This window comes from Tenrec ecaudatus, chromosome 6 (assembly GCF_050624435.1).
Source record: "Tenrec ecaudatus isolate mTenEca1 chromosome 6, mTenEca1.hap1, whole genome shotgun sequence".
Taxonomy (NCBI): Eukaryota; Metazoa; Chordata; class Mammalia; order Afrosoricida; family Tenrecidae; genus Tenrec; species Tenrec ecaudatus.
In genome coordinates this window covers 97,531,900-97,548,710 of record NC_134535.1, presented here as the reverse complement: position 1 = coordinate 97,548,710, position 16,811 = coordinate 97,531,900, and the positions used below count along the sequence as shown (strand labels likewise).

The 16,811-nt window shown below is 39.8% G+C and overlaps 1 protein-coding gene across 1 annotated transcript; it reads left to right on the top strand.

Moving 5' to 3' along the window:
- The first annotated feature begins 4,947 nt into the window (after positions 1 to 4,947).
- ALG10 (ALG10 alpha-1,2-glucosyltransferase) lies at positions 4,948 to 16,384 on the top strand. The gene is made up of 3 exons (XM_075551891.1): positions 4,948 to 5,267; positions 6,801 to 6,998; positions 8,102 to 16,384. The coding sequence occupies exons 1-3, from the start codon at positions 5,079 to 5,081 to the stop codon at positions 9,155 to 9,157; spliced, it is 1,443 nt and encodes a 480-aa protein (XP_075408006.1). The 5' UTR covers positions 4,948 to 5,078; the 3' UTR covers positions 9,158 to 16,384.
- The last annotated feature ends 427 nt before the right edge of the window (positions 16,385 to 16,811 follow it).

The following is a 16,811-nucleotide window of genomic DNA, read 5'->3' as shown; positions in this document are numbered from 1 at the left end:
CTGCACAGTTTCTCTTTACATCACGCTTTTGAACGAAACAATAGAACTGGGTGACACCAGAACTCCCCTGGGTGAATTGGACTCTACCTCGGACACACCTAGAACTTGAGGACTTAACACAATAGACCTGGGTGACACCAGAACTCCTCTGGGTGAATTGGACTCCACCTCAGACACACCTAGAACTTGAGGCCTTAAGTTGGAAAATACAAAGTGTCTGAGGAAGCAGAAGACAAATGTCTTGCTACACCAATGCCCTATATGTTGTGTTAAGATATGTGTTATTCTGGCAAACCAACGATGATAATTCTGATGTATTTGGCTTTTGCTTCATCATATCAGGGTCTATCTCATAGGTGGAATGGCACAGGGAATTAACCACTTGAAGTTGTGAAATAAGTTTTTCTGTTTTATGGTGACCAAAACCCAGGATTGATGAACCTATAGGACTAGAAAGTAGAAGAAGGGGGTCAGGGAGAGGGACAAAGATGGGAGATGGTGTCAAGGTCCCCAGGAAGAAATAGGATGTTTGGGAACTGATTATGGAAGCAATGGTACAAGTCTGCTTGATGAGATTGAATGATGCAGTGATACGACATTTGGGTTAATTTCCAAGTAAGAATAAATAGAAAGAGCAAACAAACATAGATCCAGGAATGCTTTTGGGTTCACACTAAATCCAAGCGCCAACTGAAGAACAATTAGTTCTTACATCATGACCCTGCTTGATATTAGTCTCTAGGAAGGAAACAAGGAGATGGGTGCTATAGCAAAATGTGGGGAAGAAAATAGACAGTGTCTTGCTTTCAGATAACATAGCATCAGGGGTTTTAAAGACTTGTGTCTGAACAAGCAGCCATCTAAGAGAGTTGTCAACTAAGTCCACATGGAAGAAGCACCCCATCATCAGTCACTGAAGGACTGTGAAGCATGTCATTGGTAGTTGAGCATCAGATGAGAGAATCCAGTTGGCAGAAGGCCGTGGATGACAGTGGGAGCCAAAAATTCACTGGTGGAGCTATGAGGAAATAGACTTGCAGTTAGCCCCCTCTGTCCACAATTGAGGGTTAGAAGGAAAGTGGCCTCTAAACAGAGTGCATTGGTGAGTTGTGTATATAAGGTCAAGGGCAGGAACCTGACTTGAACATTTAAAACTTGTCAGCAGATTCCCCCTAGGATGCATGCTAGACCTGATCTGGTTCCCAAAATCTTATGTATTTTGAGGGTCATAATGTTTTGTCTGTTTTTTTATTGTACATATGAGGGGTATCTCAAAATGTTATGTCATTGAGTGGTCACTTCTTTTTTAAAAAAAATCATTTTATTGGGGGCTCTTATAGCTCTAATTACAATCCGTATATACATCCACCATTCTGTCAAGCACATTTGTACCTATGTAGCCATCATCATTTTCAAAACATTGTCTTTCCACTTGAACCCTTGGTATCAGCTCATTTCCCCCTCCCCCACCCACCCTCCCTCATGAACCCTTGATAATTTATTTAAAACATTTTTCCATGTCCTACACTGACCACTGTCTTCCTTCATCCACTTTTCTTTTGTCCATCCCCCTGGGAGGGGACTATAGGTAAATCATGTGATCGCTTCTCCCTTTTCCCCCCAATGTTCCCCTTACCCTTGTGGTATCGCTAATCTCATTATTGGGCCTGAGGGGTTTATCTGTCCTGGATTCCCTGTGTTTCCAGCTCTTATCTGTACTAGTGTACATGTTCTGTCTAGCTGGATTTGTAAGTTAGAATTGGAGTCATGATAGTGGGGGGAGGATGCATTAAAGAACCAGAGGAAAGTTGTATGTTTTGTTGGTGCTATACTGCACCCTAACTGGCTGATCTCTTCCTTGTGACCCTTCTGTAAGGGGATGTCCAATTGTCTGTGGATGGACTTTGGGCCTGCATCTGCCCTCCCCTTTATTCACATCAATATGATTTTTTGTTCTGAGTCTTTGATGCCTGATCCCTTTGACACCTCATGATCACACAGGCTGGTGTGCTTCTTCCATGTGGAACCCCATGGAAGAACTCAGCTGGATGGCCACTTGTTTATCTTCAAGCCTGTATGATCCCAGATGCTATATCTTTTGATAGCCAGTCATCATCAGCTTTCTTCACCACATTTGCTTATGCACCCATTGTCTTCAGTGATTGTGTCAGAAAGTTAAGCATCATCGAACGCTGAGTTATTAGAACAAAGTGTTCTTGCATTGAGGGAGTACTTGAGTAGAGACCCAATGTCCGTCAGCTACCTTAAAACTTAACATATAAATATATGTACATAGATCTATTTTCCTATTGTTATATATAAATATATTTACATATATACATGCCTGTATTTAGACCTCTATCAGTGTCCTTCGCCTCCCAGTTCCTTCCTCCATTTCCTTTTACTTTCCTCTTGTCCCACTATCATGTTGGACCTTCATTCAGGTTTCAGTAATTCCTCTCCCCTACATTGTCCTTGACCAAGCGCCACTAGGCATCCTATGCTTTCCTTGTCATTGATTTTAAATCACTTGTTGTTCCCTTGGCCCTGGGTTTGTTGACACCCCTTCCTTTTTCCTGCCTCCCCCTCTCCCATGTGGGGGTCACCTCTTAAAATTGTGTTATATGTTTTTTTTTGCTTTTGTTTTGTTTTTCAGGGTATGACAACTGGAACTGATGACCCTATAGAATCAGCAAGTGGAATAAAAGTTTGGGGAGAAAGGAGTCACAGAGGGGGTGTCAGGGTGAAGGAGTGATAATGTCAAGAGATCCATATAGAAAAAAGCATGTTTGGAAACTGGTTATGGTAGCAAATGTACAATTCTGTGGGATATACTTGAACTGTGGAATTATATGTCTATTAATCCCAATTAATTTTTTAAAAAAGAATTGTGTGGATATGAATTTGTATGATAGAAAAATGTTGAATTTTTATGGTGGAAACATGTCAAATGTTGTCTCTACCCACTGAAGAGGGAGTCCACACGCTGTTTTAAGTGGACTTAAGGGTGAAGCCTAGAGAAGAGGAGTTGGAAAAGCCAAGTCCCCAACATGAAAAGGATGATTTACCAAATCTGGAGATTATTATTTAGTCAGTTTATGATGGTACCCTGGAATCTGTTTGTTTTCAGAAAGCCAACCAGGAGATTTTGTTGCATTTAGCCTGTGCTGTACACATTTCAAAAGAAATAAATAAACCTCTATTTTTAACTTAAAAGATGGAAACAGAAGGGAGAGTTCATTTAATAGGTCTGGTGAAGCATTCAGTTCAGTATATAATGTACCTTATTTTAAACCATAGGGCTATAGATGTTCTTGTTATTTTACTGTTCTCCGTTCCAAAATACAGAAACTCACTGCCATTGAGTCGATTCCTACTCATGACCCTGTTGAGTAAATGTACTGAATTCTTCACTGGTTCTGCCCCAATTTCCTATTTAACCAGGCAAGCCACGTCTTCTATAAAATGAAGCTTTTTTATTAAGCATAATAAAACAATTATTAATAAAGATCCTAAGTTCTAAAGTCCAATATTCAAAATGAAACAAATAACCCCAACCCCAAACTCCCAAACTTGCCTCTAAATTAAAGTAAGATTTTCACACAATCTCACATACATCCAGAGAGTCAGAGAAAGATTAAGAGTGGGTGTGCACTACCATGCATCCACCAGTCCAGTGGGTCTGCAGGAAAAAGATTTGGCAATCTTCTCCCATAGCGATTATAGTGGCTGAAATCCTTAGGGATCGTTCTACTAGGTCATATCTGTTCACCCGAGTTGGAAGTAACACAATGATACAAATAAGAAAAATGAAGTATTTGTTAGGGTTCAGACATATGGGTTTATTCCAAACAAAACATGTTTAAAGAGATTCCTGCAATCAGTGATGGGATTCAGACAAATTCTTTCAGTAATGTACACCATAATCTCAAAAACAAAGCCCAATCAAACCAGCGAATTCCAGTGATTCCACTGGGCCAATTAAATTCAAGACAGAGAAGTCCATTCAGGCTAAACGGATTATTTGGGGGATTACAAAAAGTTCTTTATGTTTTTCTTGATGGACATAGGATGATCTTGGTGGACTTTTCAGAAGCAGTTTTAAAATAAACTAAAAATGGCATCAGTGGGGAAAAGACCCAAAAATGTTGCGTTGGGGAATTTTGTTCCATCACAACAATGTACCTGCTTATTCTTTGAGGGTAGGCATGGCTGGCCCGTGAGAATTTCATTGGGAAACCTTACCCAAACTTCTCTACAGCTCTGAACCTGCTGCTTTTTGTTCTCAAAATGTATTTTAAGGAGGAATGTAAACCGAAGCAATACACAGTGGTAACTAATGCCCATGTTATAGTGCAGTAGGAAAGCCAGAACATGGACCTAAGCAATTGTACTAAAAAGCTAGTTCTGGAAGAAAAGGGCGGGGGTAGAGCTGCAATATACATATTAAAAGGAACAACAGAATATGACAGGCACAGAGTACCCTTCGGCCAATAACATCCTTTTTCAGAAAGGTCTCTCCAGTCCTTCACATCGTGATTGAAAGCATGATCTTTGCTTCGATTTCCTAAAGATGATGCAAAAAAAAGGCCTGGGCTTTGGAAGGTTAGCAAGTCCTGTCGCTTGAGAAAAGACAGGCACACCTTGGAGGGAACTGAACACCTAAGTGCAGCATTTGGGGATTGTGAGCGCGGAGAAACACCGCCCCCTTCTGGTGAGGAACGGAACCGGAAACCGCGACGAGCCGCGGGCGAAGCTGCCTTCACGGCCCAGCGCCAAGCTCCCCCCGCGCGTGCGCAGGCGGCTCCGAGACCCGCCCTGCCTCGCGGCTCCAACCACTCCGCGCGCCCGAAGCGATGTGATTGACGGCGCCGCGGCCGGGTCCGTCACTTAAACTCGTCACTCCGGAAACAAAGAGCCGGCCTTCCCGGAAGTTCAGTGTCCGCCTTCTCCCAGCATCCTCTGCCTTCCGGCGGCATTTAGTCCGGTTTGACCAGTCCCTCCTTGCGCGCCCATTTCGAGCCCAAATTACGAGCTCGAGCTTCCAGGCCGAGAATCGCGGCGCCCGAGGGGTGGGCATGGCCATGGGGGCAGGAGTGGCCCAGCTGGAGGGTTATTATTTCTCGGCTGCCCTGAGCTGTACCTTCTTAGTTTCTTGCCTCCTCTTCTCCGCCTTCAGCCGGGCTCTGCGAGAGCCGTACATGGATGAGATCTTCCACCTGCCGCAGGCGCAGCGCTACTGTGAGGGCCACTTCTCCCTCTCACAGGTGGGATCCCCGGCCTGTCCCTGCCCCCGCGCAGGCCCGAGGGGGCAGAAACGCCCCAGCATCATCCTCCCATCGGATGGTTAGCTCTCCCCACCTCGGCCAGCTCAGCGTTGTATGGCATCTCTGTGAAATGAATGGGTAAATAAGCAGTCGAGCTCCTGGGAAGGAGTGGTCGAGGACTGAGTCTCTGACCCTCTTGATAACTGAGGATATCTAGCCTAGTCTTGTTATTGCTCCCCTCTAGCCTGGGGACTAGAGGCAATGAGGCGGATCCAAGGAAATAACCAGCAAACACCCCTGTAGTTTATTTGCCCAGGCCGTTGCTGGGCGATTTTGGCTTTAGGTGAGGCTCTTCAGCCTCATGCAGAGATGACAAATTGCTATTTCCATACGGCCTCATGTAGTGAGGCCTCACATAGCAATGGTTAGAAATATAAAGTCTGTAGTCAGAGAAAGGCTTGTTTTTAAACCTCGGCTGTGTACTAATTATGCCACTTTGGGGAGTTTCTGAATCTCAGTTTATTCATTTGTAATCTGACTATTCCTAGTTGAGTACAGGAGTAAATAGAGTTTGGCACAATATCTAGCTTGGTGAATGTCATCTAATGGATTATTAATGGAATCTGTAGCCAACCCTTATTCTCCGTAAGCCCAATCAGTGTTCTAATCAATGTATCCATCTTTTTAAAAACTGCATTTAAACTAAACAAAAACCTACAGAGAGCCCATTGCCATTAGGGGACTCTGACTCATAGCGTTCCTTTATAGGGTGTCCTTGAGGCTGCCAATCCTTAAGGAAGCAGAGAGCTACAATTTTCTCCTATGGAAGAACTAGTGGGTTTGAACTACCAGCCTTGTGGTTAGCACCCCAGCACTTACTCAACAGCGCTATCAAGTCACTGAAACAGACTCTGGGAAAGTACAACAGATTTGAGGTTGTTGCCCCCTGGTTGCTGATAACAATCAGAGTATGTGAAGGGGCAAAAATCAAAGCAACACTTTCCCATGGAGGTGTCTGATAGTACAAGGACTTGTCTGTGTCACACAGTACCTTTCCACACTGCCTGACAGTGAACTTGCTGCATTTGTTGTTTGCAGCCCTAAAATCCTTACTGTGGTTTTTTTACACATATCACTCATTGTGTCGTCGTTTCTCCAGACCATGCTTGTTTGGTTTCTCCAACCTCCTTAAGAAATAGCTTGTTATCCCTCCTCATGGAGTGAGGCCGCTCATAGTAATGGTTAGAAATATGAAGTCTGGAGTCAGAGAAAGGCCTGTTTTTAAACCTCGGCACTGCTGTTTACTAATTATGCCTCTTTGGGGATTTTCTGAATCTCAGCTTATTCGCTTGTAATATGACAGTGCTCCTAGTTGGGTACAGGATTCAGTACAGAGTTTCTCCAGACCATGCAGGTTTGGTTTCTCCAAACTCCTACACATTAATTTCCTGCGTGCTTTGTATATACGGGTATGCTTTATGCAGATAATACAGTATCTTGGTCTTTGTTTCATTGCCTCCTTTCATTTTCAAGTGGGACCCCATGATTACTACTTTGCCTGGCTTATACCTGGTGTCGGTTGGAGTGGTCAAACCTGCGCATTGGATCTTTGGATGGTCCGAACATGTAGTCTGCTCCATTGGAATGCTCCGATTTGTTAATCTTCTCTTCAGTGTCGGCAACTTCTATTTACTCTATTTGCTTTTCCGCAAGGTACAACCCAGAAACAAGGTATGTTTTCAAAGTTATATTTTATTTGTGAAATCTAACGGAAGTATTTGTTAGTGGATCAAACAAGTTCAGTATCTTGTTATTCAGCTCAGGGAATATGGAGCTAAATGAGGGACATCCTTTCCTCGTGCAGTTTTTACTTTCAGTGATTACAGGGGAGGGGAGTGAGTGATACTGGGTAAGGCGTCACAGTGAAGGTGCTACTTGAGCTGACTCTTGATGAATGCATACGACTGTAGATGACAAAGGAATCCTAATAGGAAAAGCACTATAAAAAGGTACAAAGTCATTGAGCAAAGAGATGGAGAGAAATGCTGATTGGAATTACAAAATTTACAAAGTTAGGGGTTTAAGACAGGAGAGGTAGTAGATAGACTGCCTTTGTATATTATGGAGAGGAAGTTGGATTTGACCTCATAAGTGATGGAGAGCCATTTTAATCAAGGACTGGCATAGTGTGATTTGGTGGTTTACATTCAGTAGAAGGTGCAATTCGAGGAGATAACACGTTGAGATTCTGAAGTAGTCTATCAAAAAGGCTAACAAAGATTCTTAACTTCAGAGTGGGCTCGTTATTTTCAGGAAACACCCTGAATTTTCATCATGAATGCAATGTGCATGCTTATAATCTCTCATGAACATATATTGAAGCATAAGCTTTAAATGAAATTGATAATGATAATGGAATAAAGGTGTGCTTATTCAAAGTCTTAAAGCTTAAGCTCAGAGACATGAAAGCACCTGCACCGTATCCTATTTATTCAGCTCCACCTTCATGTTCCTCAAAGAACTTTGTTCGGTGTCTTGTATGCAGTGGTTGCTTAAGGATCTGTTTAATGAGCTTGTAGGCAGATGCACTGGCACATCCAAGTTGTAGTGGCTTCCAAGCTGATAGATGAAACTAAAAATGTACCAGAAAGTACTCTGATAACTGTATATTGCTGATTTTGTGAAGCCTGATATGAAAATTAACATGGATATTTTATTTAAATAAAATCCAAGTTGTCGTTTGTTGTTAAATCTCTTTATTGACCCATCAGCTATAGCATTTTTTCTGTGATAAAATAATTGTAACTCGTGTTTGTGTTTTCTCTGCCTCCTAGGCTGCCTCAAGTATCCAGAGAATTTTGTCAACCTTGACACTAGCAGTATTTCCCACACTCTATTTTTTTAATTTCCTTTATTATACAGAAGCAGGATCTATGTTTTTCACTCTGTTTGCCTATCTGATGAGCCTCTATGGGAATCATAAGACTTCAGCCTTGCTTGGATTTTGTGGCTTCATGTTCCGTCAGACAAATATCATCTGGGCGGTCTTCTGTGCGGGGCACGTCATTGCACAGAGGCTGACGGAAGCCTGGAAAACCGAGCTACAGAAGAAGAAGGAGGAGCGGCTGCCCTCTGTCAAAGGACCACTTTCAGAATTTAGGAAACTCCTTCACTTTCTTGTGGCATATGCCATGTCCTTTAAGAACTTGAGTATGCTTGTCCTTTTGACTTGGCCCTATATCCTTCTGGTGTTTGCCTTTTGTGCTTTTGTAGTAGTTAATGGTGGGATTGTAATTGGTGACCGGAGCAGTCACGAAGCCTGTCTGCATTTTCCTCAGCTGTTTTACTTTTTCGCTTTCACTCTCTTTTTCTCCTTTCCTCACTTACTTTTGCCCAGTAAGATTAAGACTTTTCTTTGCTTAGTTTGGAAACGTAGAATTCCGTTTTTTATAATTACTTTGGTCTCCTTATTCTTAGTTTGGAAATTCACCTACACTCACAAATATTTACTAGCAGACAATAGACATTATACGTTCTATGTGTGGAAAAGAATTTTTCAAAAATATGAAATTGTAAGATATTTGGTAGTTCCAGTGTATATATTTGCTGGTTGGAGTATAGCTGATTCATTGAAATCAAAATCAATTTTCTGGAATTTAATGTTTTTCATATGTTTATGTATGGTTACTATTCCTCAGAAGCTGCTGGAATTCCGCTACTTTATTTTACCTTATGTTATTTATAGGCTTAACATCCCTTTGCCACCCACATCCCGACTTGTTTGTGAACTGGGCTGCTATGCAGTCGTGAATTTCCTAACTTTTTATGTCTTTCTGAACAAGACTTTCCAGTGGCCAAATAGTCATGACATTCAGAGATTTATGTGGTAATTTGAGAGTTTGAACTCTGAAATCAGACTTAATATTTGGATTATTTCCTGGATACACAACTGAACAGGTAGAAACTGGAATTTCTTTGAGGCACAGTGGTGATCCTCAGCTCAGATTTGTTACAAATGCCTTAAGCATATGTAACAAATCCAAGGAAGTTAAATCATAAAGAACCAGAAGAAGCTTAAGGACCTGCTAAACAAGCCTGAATCATAACAGTCGGAAAATGAAATGATTTGCACTTGCAGTATCCTTCTGCTACTGCAGCTTAATAGAAACCTTGGGGATTTTTTATGCACACAAATTTAAGAACCAGTTTCAGAAACCTGAATATGCTACATAATGGAACTTATTCATTAATGTCCAAAAATCAATAGCAAAGTGAAGAGTATATACAAATAATCAGGGTGGTAGTTTTGATTGCAATGTTGCTTGACATTTCCATAAATACATAGAGGTATTTTTTAAAAGATTTATTATGTTTTAGATGAATGTTTACACAGCAAATTGAGTTTTTTTTGACAATCTTTATATAAATTGTTCTGTGACTTTGGTTACATTTTCACAATCTCAGTCCATTCTGATTGTTCCATTTCCATTAATCTAGCTTCCATGCCCCACTTTACAGTCTCATCTTTATTTTGGTCTCTGATAGTTGATTATTTAAGGGAGCCTAGTACTCATGGGTTATGTTGATTTATTTTATGAGGCACATTATCATTTGGATGCTAGGAAACTCCAAGAGCAGCTTCCGTTTCAGTTTGAAAGAGTGGCTTAAGGCAGTAGTCTTGGTGGTGCTTCCAGTCTATTGGTCCAGTAAGTGGACATTTTTCAGAATTTAAGTTTTGTTGCACATTTTTCTAAATGCTTGTAGATTCAGAGATCAGGCAGACTAGGCTCATGGATCATAAATGATAAATTTGAAGCTCATGTTTATGCAGGAATTGAGCTGGTGGTGTTTGCAATCGAGACATGATGAAGCACTTTCACTATTTCATAATAGGAGATGCATGATGACCAAGATGCAGTGTTGATGATGCTGGAGGATGTTACTGTGTTGACTGGTCGGGCTGACAACAGTAGGACCCACGTGACCGGTTAAAACAGCAATGTATGCTCTGGAGACCACAAGTCCAAAATCAAGGTTCTGGCAGGGCTGGTTCCTTCTGGAGACAGGAAGAGATCCATGCTTCTCCTCTAGCTTCTGGTTGCTGTTGGTGATTCTTGGCCTTCTTGGCTTGTAGACATGAGCGTGGTGTCTGCCTCTTGTCTTACGTGGCATTTCACTCTGGGTCTCTATGTCTACTTTTTCATCTCTTACATTATCATTGAGTAGAGGCCCATCCTGACCCAGCATGACCTATCGCAAAATTCTTAATTACATCTGCAACGGGTCTTACGGCCACATTTGCAAATCTTTTTGTGGAGCACTATTTAATCCACTGCAGTTACTGAAGGACAATTACGATCAACCCATACAAGGTTTGTAGGAGATAATTTCTTTGCTGAGACCTTTTAAATAAAACTGCATTTTTCCTGAGAGGCTTAAAAATGGACTTCTGAAGTCATATAAAGCTTAAGGATCTGTTATATGTGTTTTTAAAAGTTAGAAGTAGAAGGACGCCTGCTCCTGGGTGGAGAGGGACCCGCTGCCTGGAGGAGTCTGTGTGTGGGTTTGGGATTGTGGGTCTGTTGTCCAGAGTCCATGTCCTGCGTGGTTGCCATTCCAGTACAAGAAAGGGTTATTTGCACCTGGAAACGTGAAGTGGTCAGTGGGATTTATTCTTAATCTAATAAGACATGTTTAAACGTTTGTTTTAAAGTGGTTCTAACTGAACAGATTATTTCTTCCTCAGTTTTGTATTGTTTTCCCAAGGTTTTAGAGAACGAATAGATTTGGAAAGTATTCTGTGTATGTAAATGTGAAATTGTGTGTACGTGAAAAGTACAAGTCTAGTTTTGAGTTAAACATAGAGTAACTGTTATACTCCATTCAATACTTAGAAAATATGTTATTTGATTATTCAAAGCAATGATTGTAGACTACATGTTTTACCAGATTTTTTTTTCTTTTAAGGAAGCACTTACATTTAATTATATTCTTTTGCTATGAATTTAACACATTGCAAGTTTGAGCCTCAAAAGTAAAAACAAATATGTAATTTAGGAAAAAGCTTTTTTGTGTGATACTACTAATGTAAAGCTTTGTGTTTAGGAACGTTATGAGAAGAAATAAAACCTTAACTGTGATATGTAACGCTAAACATGAGGGACCTCTTCTGCCTCATGCGCTGAATGCCACTGTGTCGGGGAGGCCGCCTCCCAGGCATGTTCAGTGTTCAGTCCCCACTGTTTGTAGGGGGCTTTGGGGGAAAATCGGAGTTTATGGGGAAGCATGTAAATCTTCCATGGTTTTCCATGAAATACCTAAAAATATAATACTTGGCGTTTTAGACAACAATGCCAAGAATTAAAAGGTGCTATTTATTTTTTTACTGATTACTTTTGAAAAATAGAGATGCTTAAAAGTACTTTTGAGTTTAAGATACATGTTATAGCTAGACTTCCATAGGCGTTTAGAAGATCACCATTTGGTGAGATTTTCAAGCTATCTAGCAGATGTGTTTTTTTAAGAGATGCACTAACTGAGCTGTCTCGCCTCGCCAGATCATTTTGCCCTGAGTGATTCCATATCTTGTATTAGGACCAAGAGCAACCAGCTTTCTTGGTCAGTATTGGTCCTCTGCCAACCGTGGTCATTCCATTTGACACAACTGGGAAGGCAACCATTTTTTGGCCTGTAAAATTTTGATCATTTGTCACAGGTGCCATATTAGTGGGTATTTTTAATGTGGATTTTAAAAAGTAGACATAATTGATTAAAAGGTGATGACTTTTTAAGGGGATTGACATGCCAGAAGACCATGGAGTTTTGGAGTAATTGTAAATGAAGTCTCTGAAGGATTACTTAAAGAGTATTATAAAGGGGTTTAGTCTATGAATTATTTTAGATCCAATAATCCATTTGAACTGGTTCTACCCTATGAAATTCTATAGAACTTGAATATTATTAGTAAGTTGGTAGCATGCTGTATGTTGACACATATTATTTATGTTTTTTCTTAGTGGATACCCAGAAATCTTTTATAATAGTGTTCCTGAGCTTAAACATAGCATGCCATTTTGAAAAGAAATAATTTTAGTTGTCGGACCTCTTCTTTGAAAGTTACTTCTAATATGCATTTCATCTATCATCAAGTACTTTAATTGAAATAGCTTAATGCAGAAACTTACCAGTATTTCTCCCTTGTCCTGAACTCTCATTTGGCTTGCTTTGCACTCTAATTGTTTGAAGAGAGGCGATGCTCAGGTGTATGCAGATTCCTCAACAGTGTGCTGTCATCTTGCCTGGACTGTAGAGTATTAGCCTCGGAGCAGATTTGTAGCGTTATTAATGTGAAACAAGAATAAGTGTCATTCAAATGTGAAGCTTTTTCCTGATAGAAACTTGTAAATGTCTTATGAACTATGAATAGGTAGAAAAATCATTAAACCCTGGTAGTTAGGTTTTATATACTTAGTGTGGCTCCATTGTCAGTAAAGCAAGTGGTTTCCTCTTTGGTCCTCATTCGAAATGTGAGTGTATTCTAATTAGTCAATACTTGACAGGTCTAAACTCCAGAAAATATTCAGCTCCTGCCATATATGCATAAAGTTCATAAGCGTGTCATATAATAAATAATGAATAAAGGTATGCTGAATGACGTTTTTAGTATATATGGAAGTGTATATACTTCAGAAAATTCAAATTTCAAACTACCCTGTAATCCTGAGCAAGTTATAGCAAATAGTGTTTTGTAATGAAAGTTATCTTCATCGTCCTGCCTAAACTTGTGATCCATGTTAAAAATTATTTACTATAGTGATCGATGCTTATATACATAAATATATTAAATATGCTGTTGTATAGTAGGACATGGTTTCAATATTGTTTATTAGTAAAAAAGAAAAAATAAGTAACCTTCAATCATTAAATTATAATAGTTATAGACTCCTTGATGGTTATGAATTTAAAGTAAAAGACTAATAAATCCAAATATTTTGTATAATTTTAGTTAGCCTAGATTGTATTACTTTAGGAATAACTATTATTCTTTATGGAGCCTCGGTGTTGTAGTGATTAGGTATTGGGCTGTGATCCACTTAGTCGGCAGGCAGTTCAAAACCACCAGCAGCTCCAGGGGCGGAAGACTGGGATTTCTACTCCAGTAAACAGTTACAGACTTGGGGAATCAAAGGGGGTTGCTGTGAATCAGCATTGACTCGATGGCACTGAATGAATTAATTATCCTTTCATTAAAATACTCATATTTAAGTCTTGACAAGGTAAACACTTCCAATCCACTTAAGTTTGTAGAGGTGAGAAAATTACAGGACAAAAAGGAATACATTGAGACTATACTTGGTAAGCACATCTGTGAATCTAGCAAAACATCTTGAAGTTTTGTGGGTGACATGATGTTTTTATCTTCTGCTTTTTCAAAACAAGCTTTTGCTGAATTTCGTTTGGCTTAGTCCATCACTATCAGACCAAAAGAAAGTGTGTGGTTTTTCAGGAGAGAGACAGTTTCAACATTGTATTGGTTTGTCACATTGACTGAAGCTGAAGTTGATTCACTTTCCTTGAGCCATGTGCATATGTGTTTGGCACAAACAGGACAAGGACTAGAAGGGTAAAAACAGTAGCAATAATACTTTCCCTTTTGAAATCCGGCAATGGGCTAGACAGTAATTATCTTGGCTGGTCTACAAATAGTTCGTGATCCTACTTCTATTCCTGAGAAGTCAGGTCCATGTCTATGTGACTGTTGAAGAAACTAAGTAGCACGTGAATCAGGTAACTTCCCCCAAGTTCACATTGTCCATAGACTGCGCTAACTTGCCCTTAAATCGCACTAACCTGCACTTCTGTGAGTTTTGACTGCCAATCTTACTCTGAAAGTTTTTCATCAAGAGAAGTAGAGTGAAGGAAAGGTGCTTCAGCCAAACCATGCAGTGCATTATTTTGTATTGGCTGCAGTCATTTTTAGAAATTCTAGAAACTTCAAAGCCAACTTCAAAGTTGTTTTGCAAGAAAAATAATAGTTAACAAGAGATTCTGTGACTTGAAAAATGCTCATGCTATTTAAAATGAATTTGGAAGAAGGGCTGGATATATTCCCTAGATTGCCTACAGTTAGATTACAATTCATTCTGGTTATTTAATCTCTGTAGAGGAATGGCCCCAAAGAGGTTTTTATAAAAGGAAAGTCAGAAGAGATTCAGATAACCACTAGGTAGTTGGAGTAAAAGGATTTTTAGGATGCTTCTCGTTCTGTGATTTTTAAGTTTATAAGCTTGTCACAATTTTTTTCATTGATAGTCAAGATGGAACATTTTAGTCATTTGTATGCTGTTTGATATATTTTAAATTTCTGAACATGAAATACTCAATTCTATCATCCTGAGGGAACAAATTTAAGATGCAGAATTTAGTAAAGTATTTTTGATATGTTTTTGAGTACTGCTAATAAAGCATTTAATTTGTTTTACATGATTTTTCTCTCTCACATGAGAGAAATGGAGCCCCAGAGGCATCGTGGTTAAACACTTGGCTGCCAACTGCAAGATCAGCGGTTCAAATCAACTAGCCGTACTTCAGGAGAGAGATTAGGCAGCCAGCTTTCGCCCTGATGACAGACAGGTTGTAGGGGTAGTTCTAGCCTGCCCTAGAGAGTAGCTCTATTTGGAATTGACAGGAATGGGTATATTTTATATATATTAAAATATTTATTTTAAAAGATTATTCCTGCTACCAACAGTAAATACTATTTTTCCCATAATGAGATAGCTACCTAACACGGTCTTTAATACATGGTTACTATGAGTCAGAATCAGTTACATATATGTGTGCATGTGTGTATGTATTATGTGGTCACTGATTTGGAATCCACTCAATGGCAGTGGGTTTTTTATTTGGGTCTTATTTAATAGTTCACTTTAGTGCACAAAATTCTCATCCTTTCGGTGATTTAAAAGCACATACAGCAATCGAAGGTGATTTTGATGCGGAATTTGTTATGGATTAGGGGCTGAGTCAATTGTTTGAAAGTGAGGACAAATTTACATACTTTTAAATGGGGCACATGGAGTCCAGTCCTCTGTAATCAGGTGCCTGCATAGCCAGGGATTGGTAAATCAGTAGATCCTTTGTCCACTAGGTGGTGATATTGTGTTACATTTCTGAGTGTTCTTGTATTTTTTTTTTTTATTGGCATTAAATTTTGTGTAATTTTATGTCGCGGTTTAAACCACAAAGTGATTTGTAGTTGATCTCGTCTGTTAAAATGTTATTCAGAATGTTTCCTGAATTTTATGACCCTGAGGTAAATGTTAAAGAAAAATAATTGTGTTTGTGTTGTCCATGACCTTGTTCATATAATGTAGCACAAGTTAACCTTCTCCCACCAAGAATGAGTGATGACCAGGACAACTTGAAGACCCAGAAGCATTGTACTGGGCACTGTTTGAAGTGCTTCAAGGATGTTTTTTGCTCATTAACAACCTTAGAGCCTGGTCCTAGCAGGGCTGAGGGGAAGATCAATAAGCTTGAGCATTTTAGGAAGAGAAATGAATAATACAGTTATGCTTCCTAGTTTCCTAAATCAGGAAAAAGACCTGAGCTGATTTGTTATCTGCCACAGGTAGATGCTCATCCCCCTACAATTCTGTCTTCCATTTCTGTTTTTGTCGAAGTACCTGAAAGTGATACGTGTGTATAAGCCCAACTCAGACCGGAGTCTTCGACTGTATAATTCACACTAAAATAAACACCTTTGTTTTCATTAGCATGAGTTCAGCCACCAAGTATGGTTATCTAAAAATGTAGTTTTTCAAAGAGAAATCTGTTTGAAAGTAAACTCGGTAAACATTCTGTAATGTTTTGTGTGTAATTTTTCCTTTTAATGTTGGCTGCAAGAGCCTTTTACATGCTCTGCAAAGTTTTATATGTTGTTAGGCTGTTTATTACTCTAAAATGGAGATGGTCGTTTGACTTTAAATTGAATTGTGGACTCATGCCATTTCAAATTTGGGAATAAACATTCTTTGTAAGAATGAAGGCTGACTTCCCTGTTTTAAAGAGTTTATTTAAGTACAGTTTTGTAAATAAATTCATGTTTTATAATATTTAACTTGTGTCTGCTTTAACACTCTATAACTGCTACTGGCTTTCTCCCCTCCACCCCACCGCGCTTCCTGCATTAGTTACTTGCCCCTGTCCACTATCCACGTGAAGGAGTACTGGTGGCGGAGTGAGTTAGGCTTTGGCTTGCTAACCACAGGGTGAGCAGTTTGAATCCACGAGCCATTTTCAGGGAGAAAGATGAGACTTTATACCCTGGTACAGAGTTCTCCACCTAGTTCTCAACTCTATTAGTCTTCAAATAAGTGAACTGAAAAGTACAAACTGAACTCGCTACCCTCAGTTCATACTCAGAGTGAGTCTAGGGCACAGAGGTGCCCTGTGAGGCTTCCAAAGCTTCACACGTACAGGAGCAGAAAGCCTTGGCTGCCTTGTGATCGGGAGTCCAATACAGAATCCACTGTGGCTTTG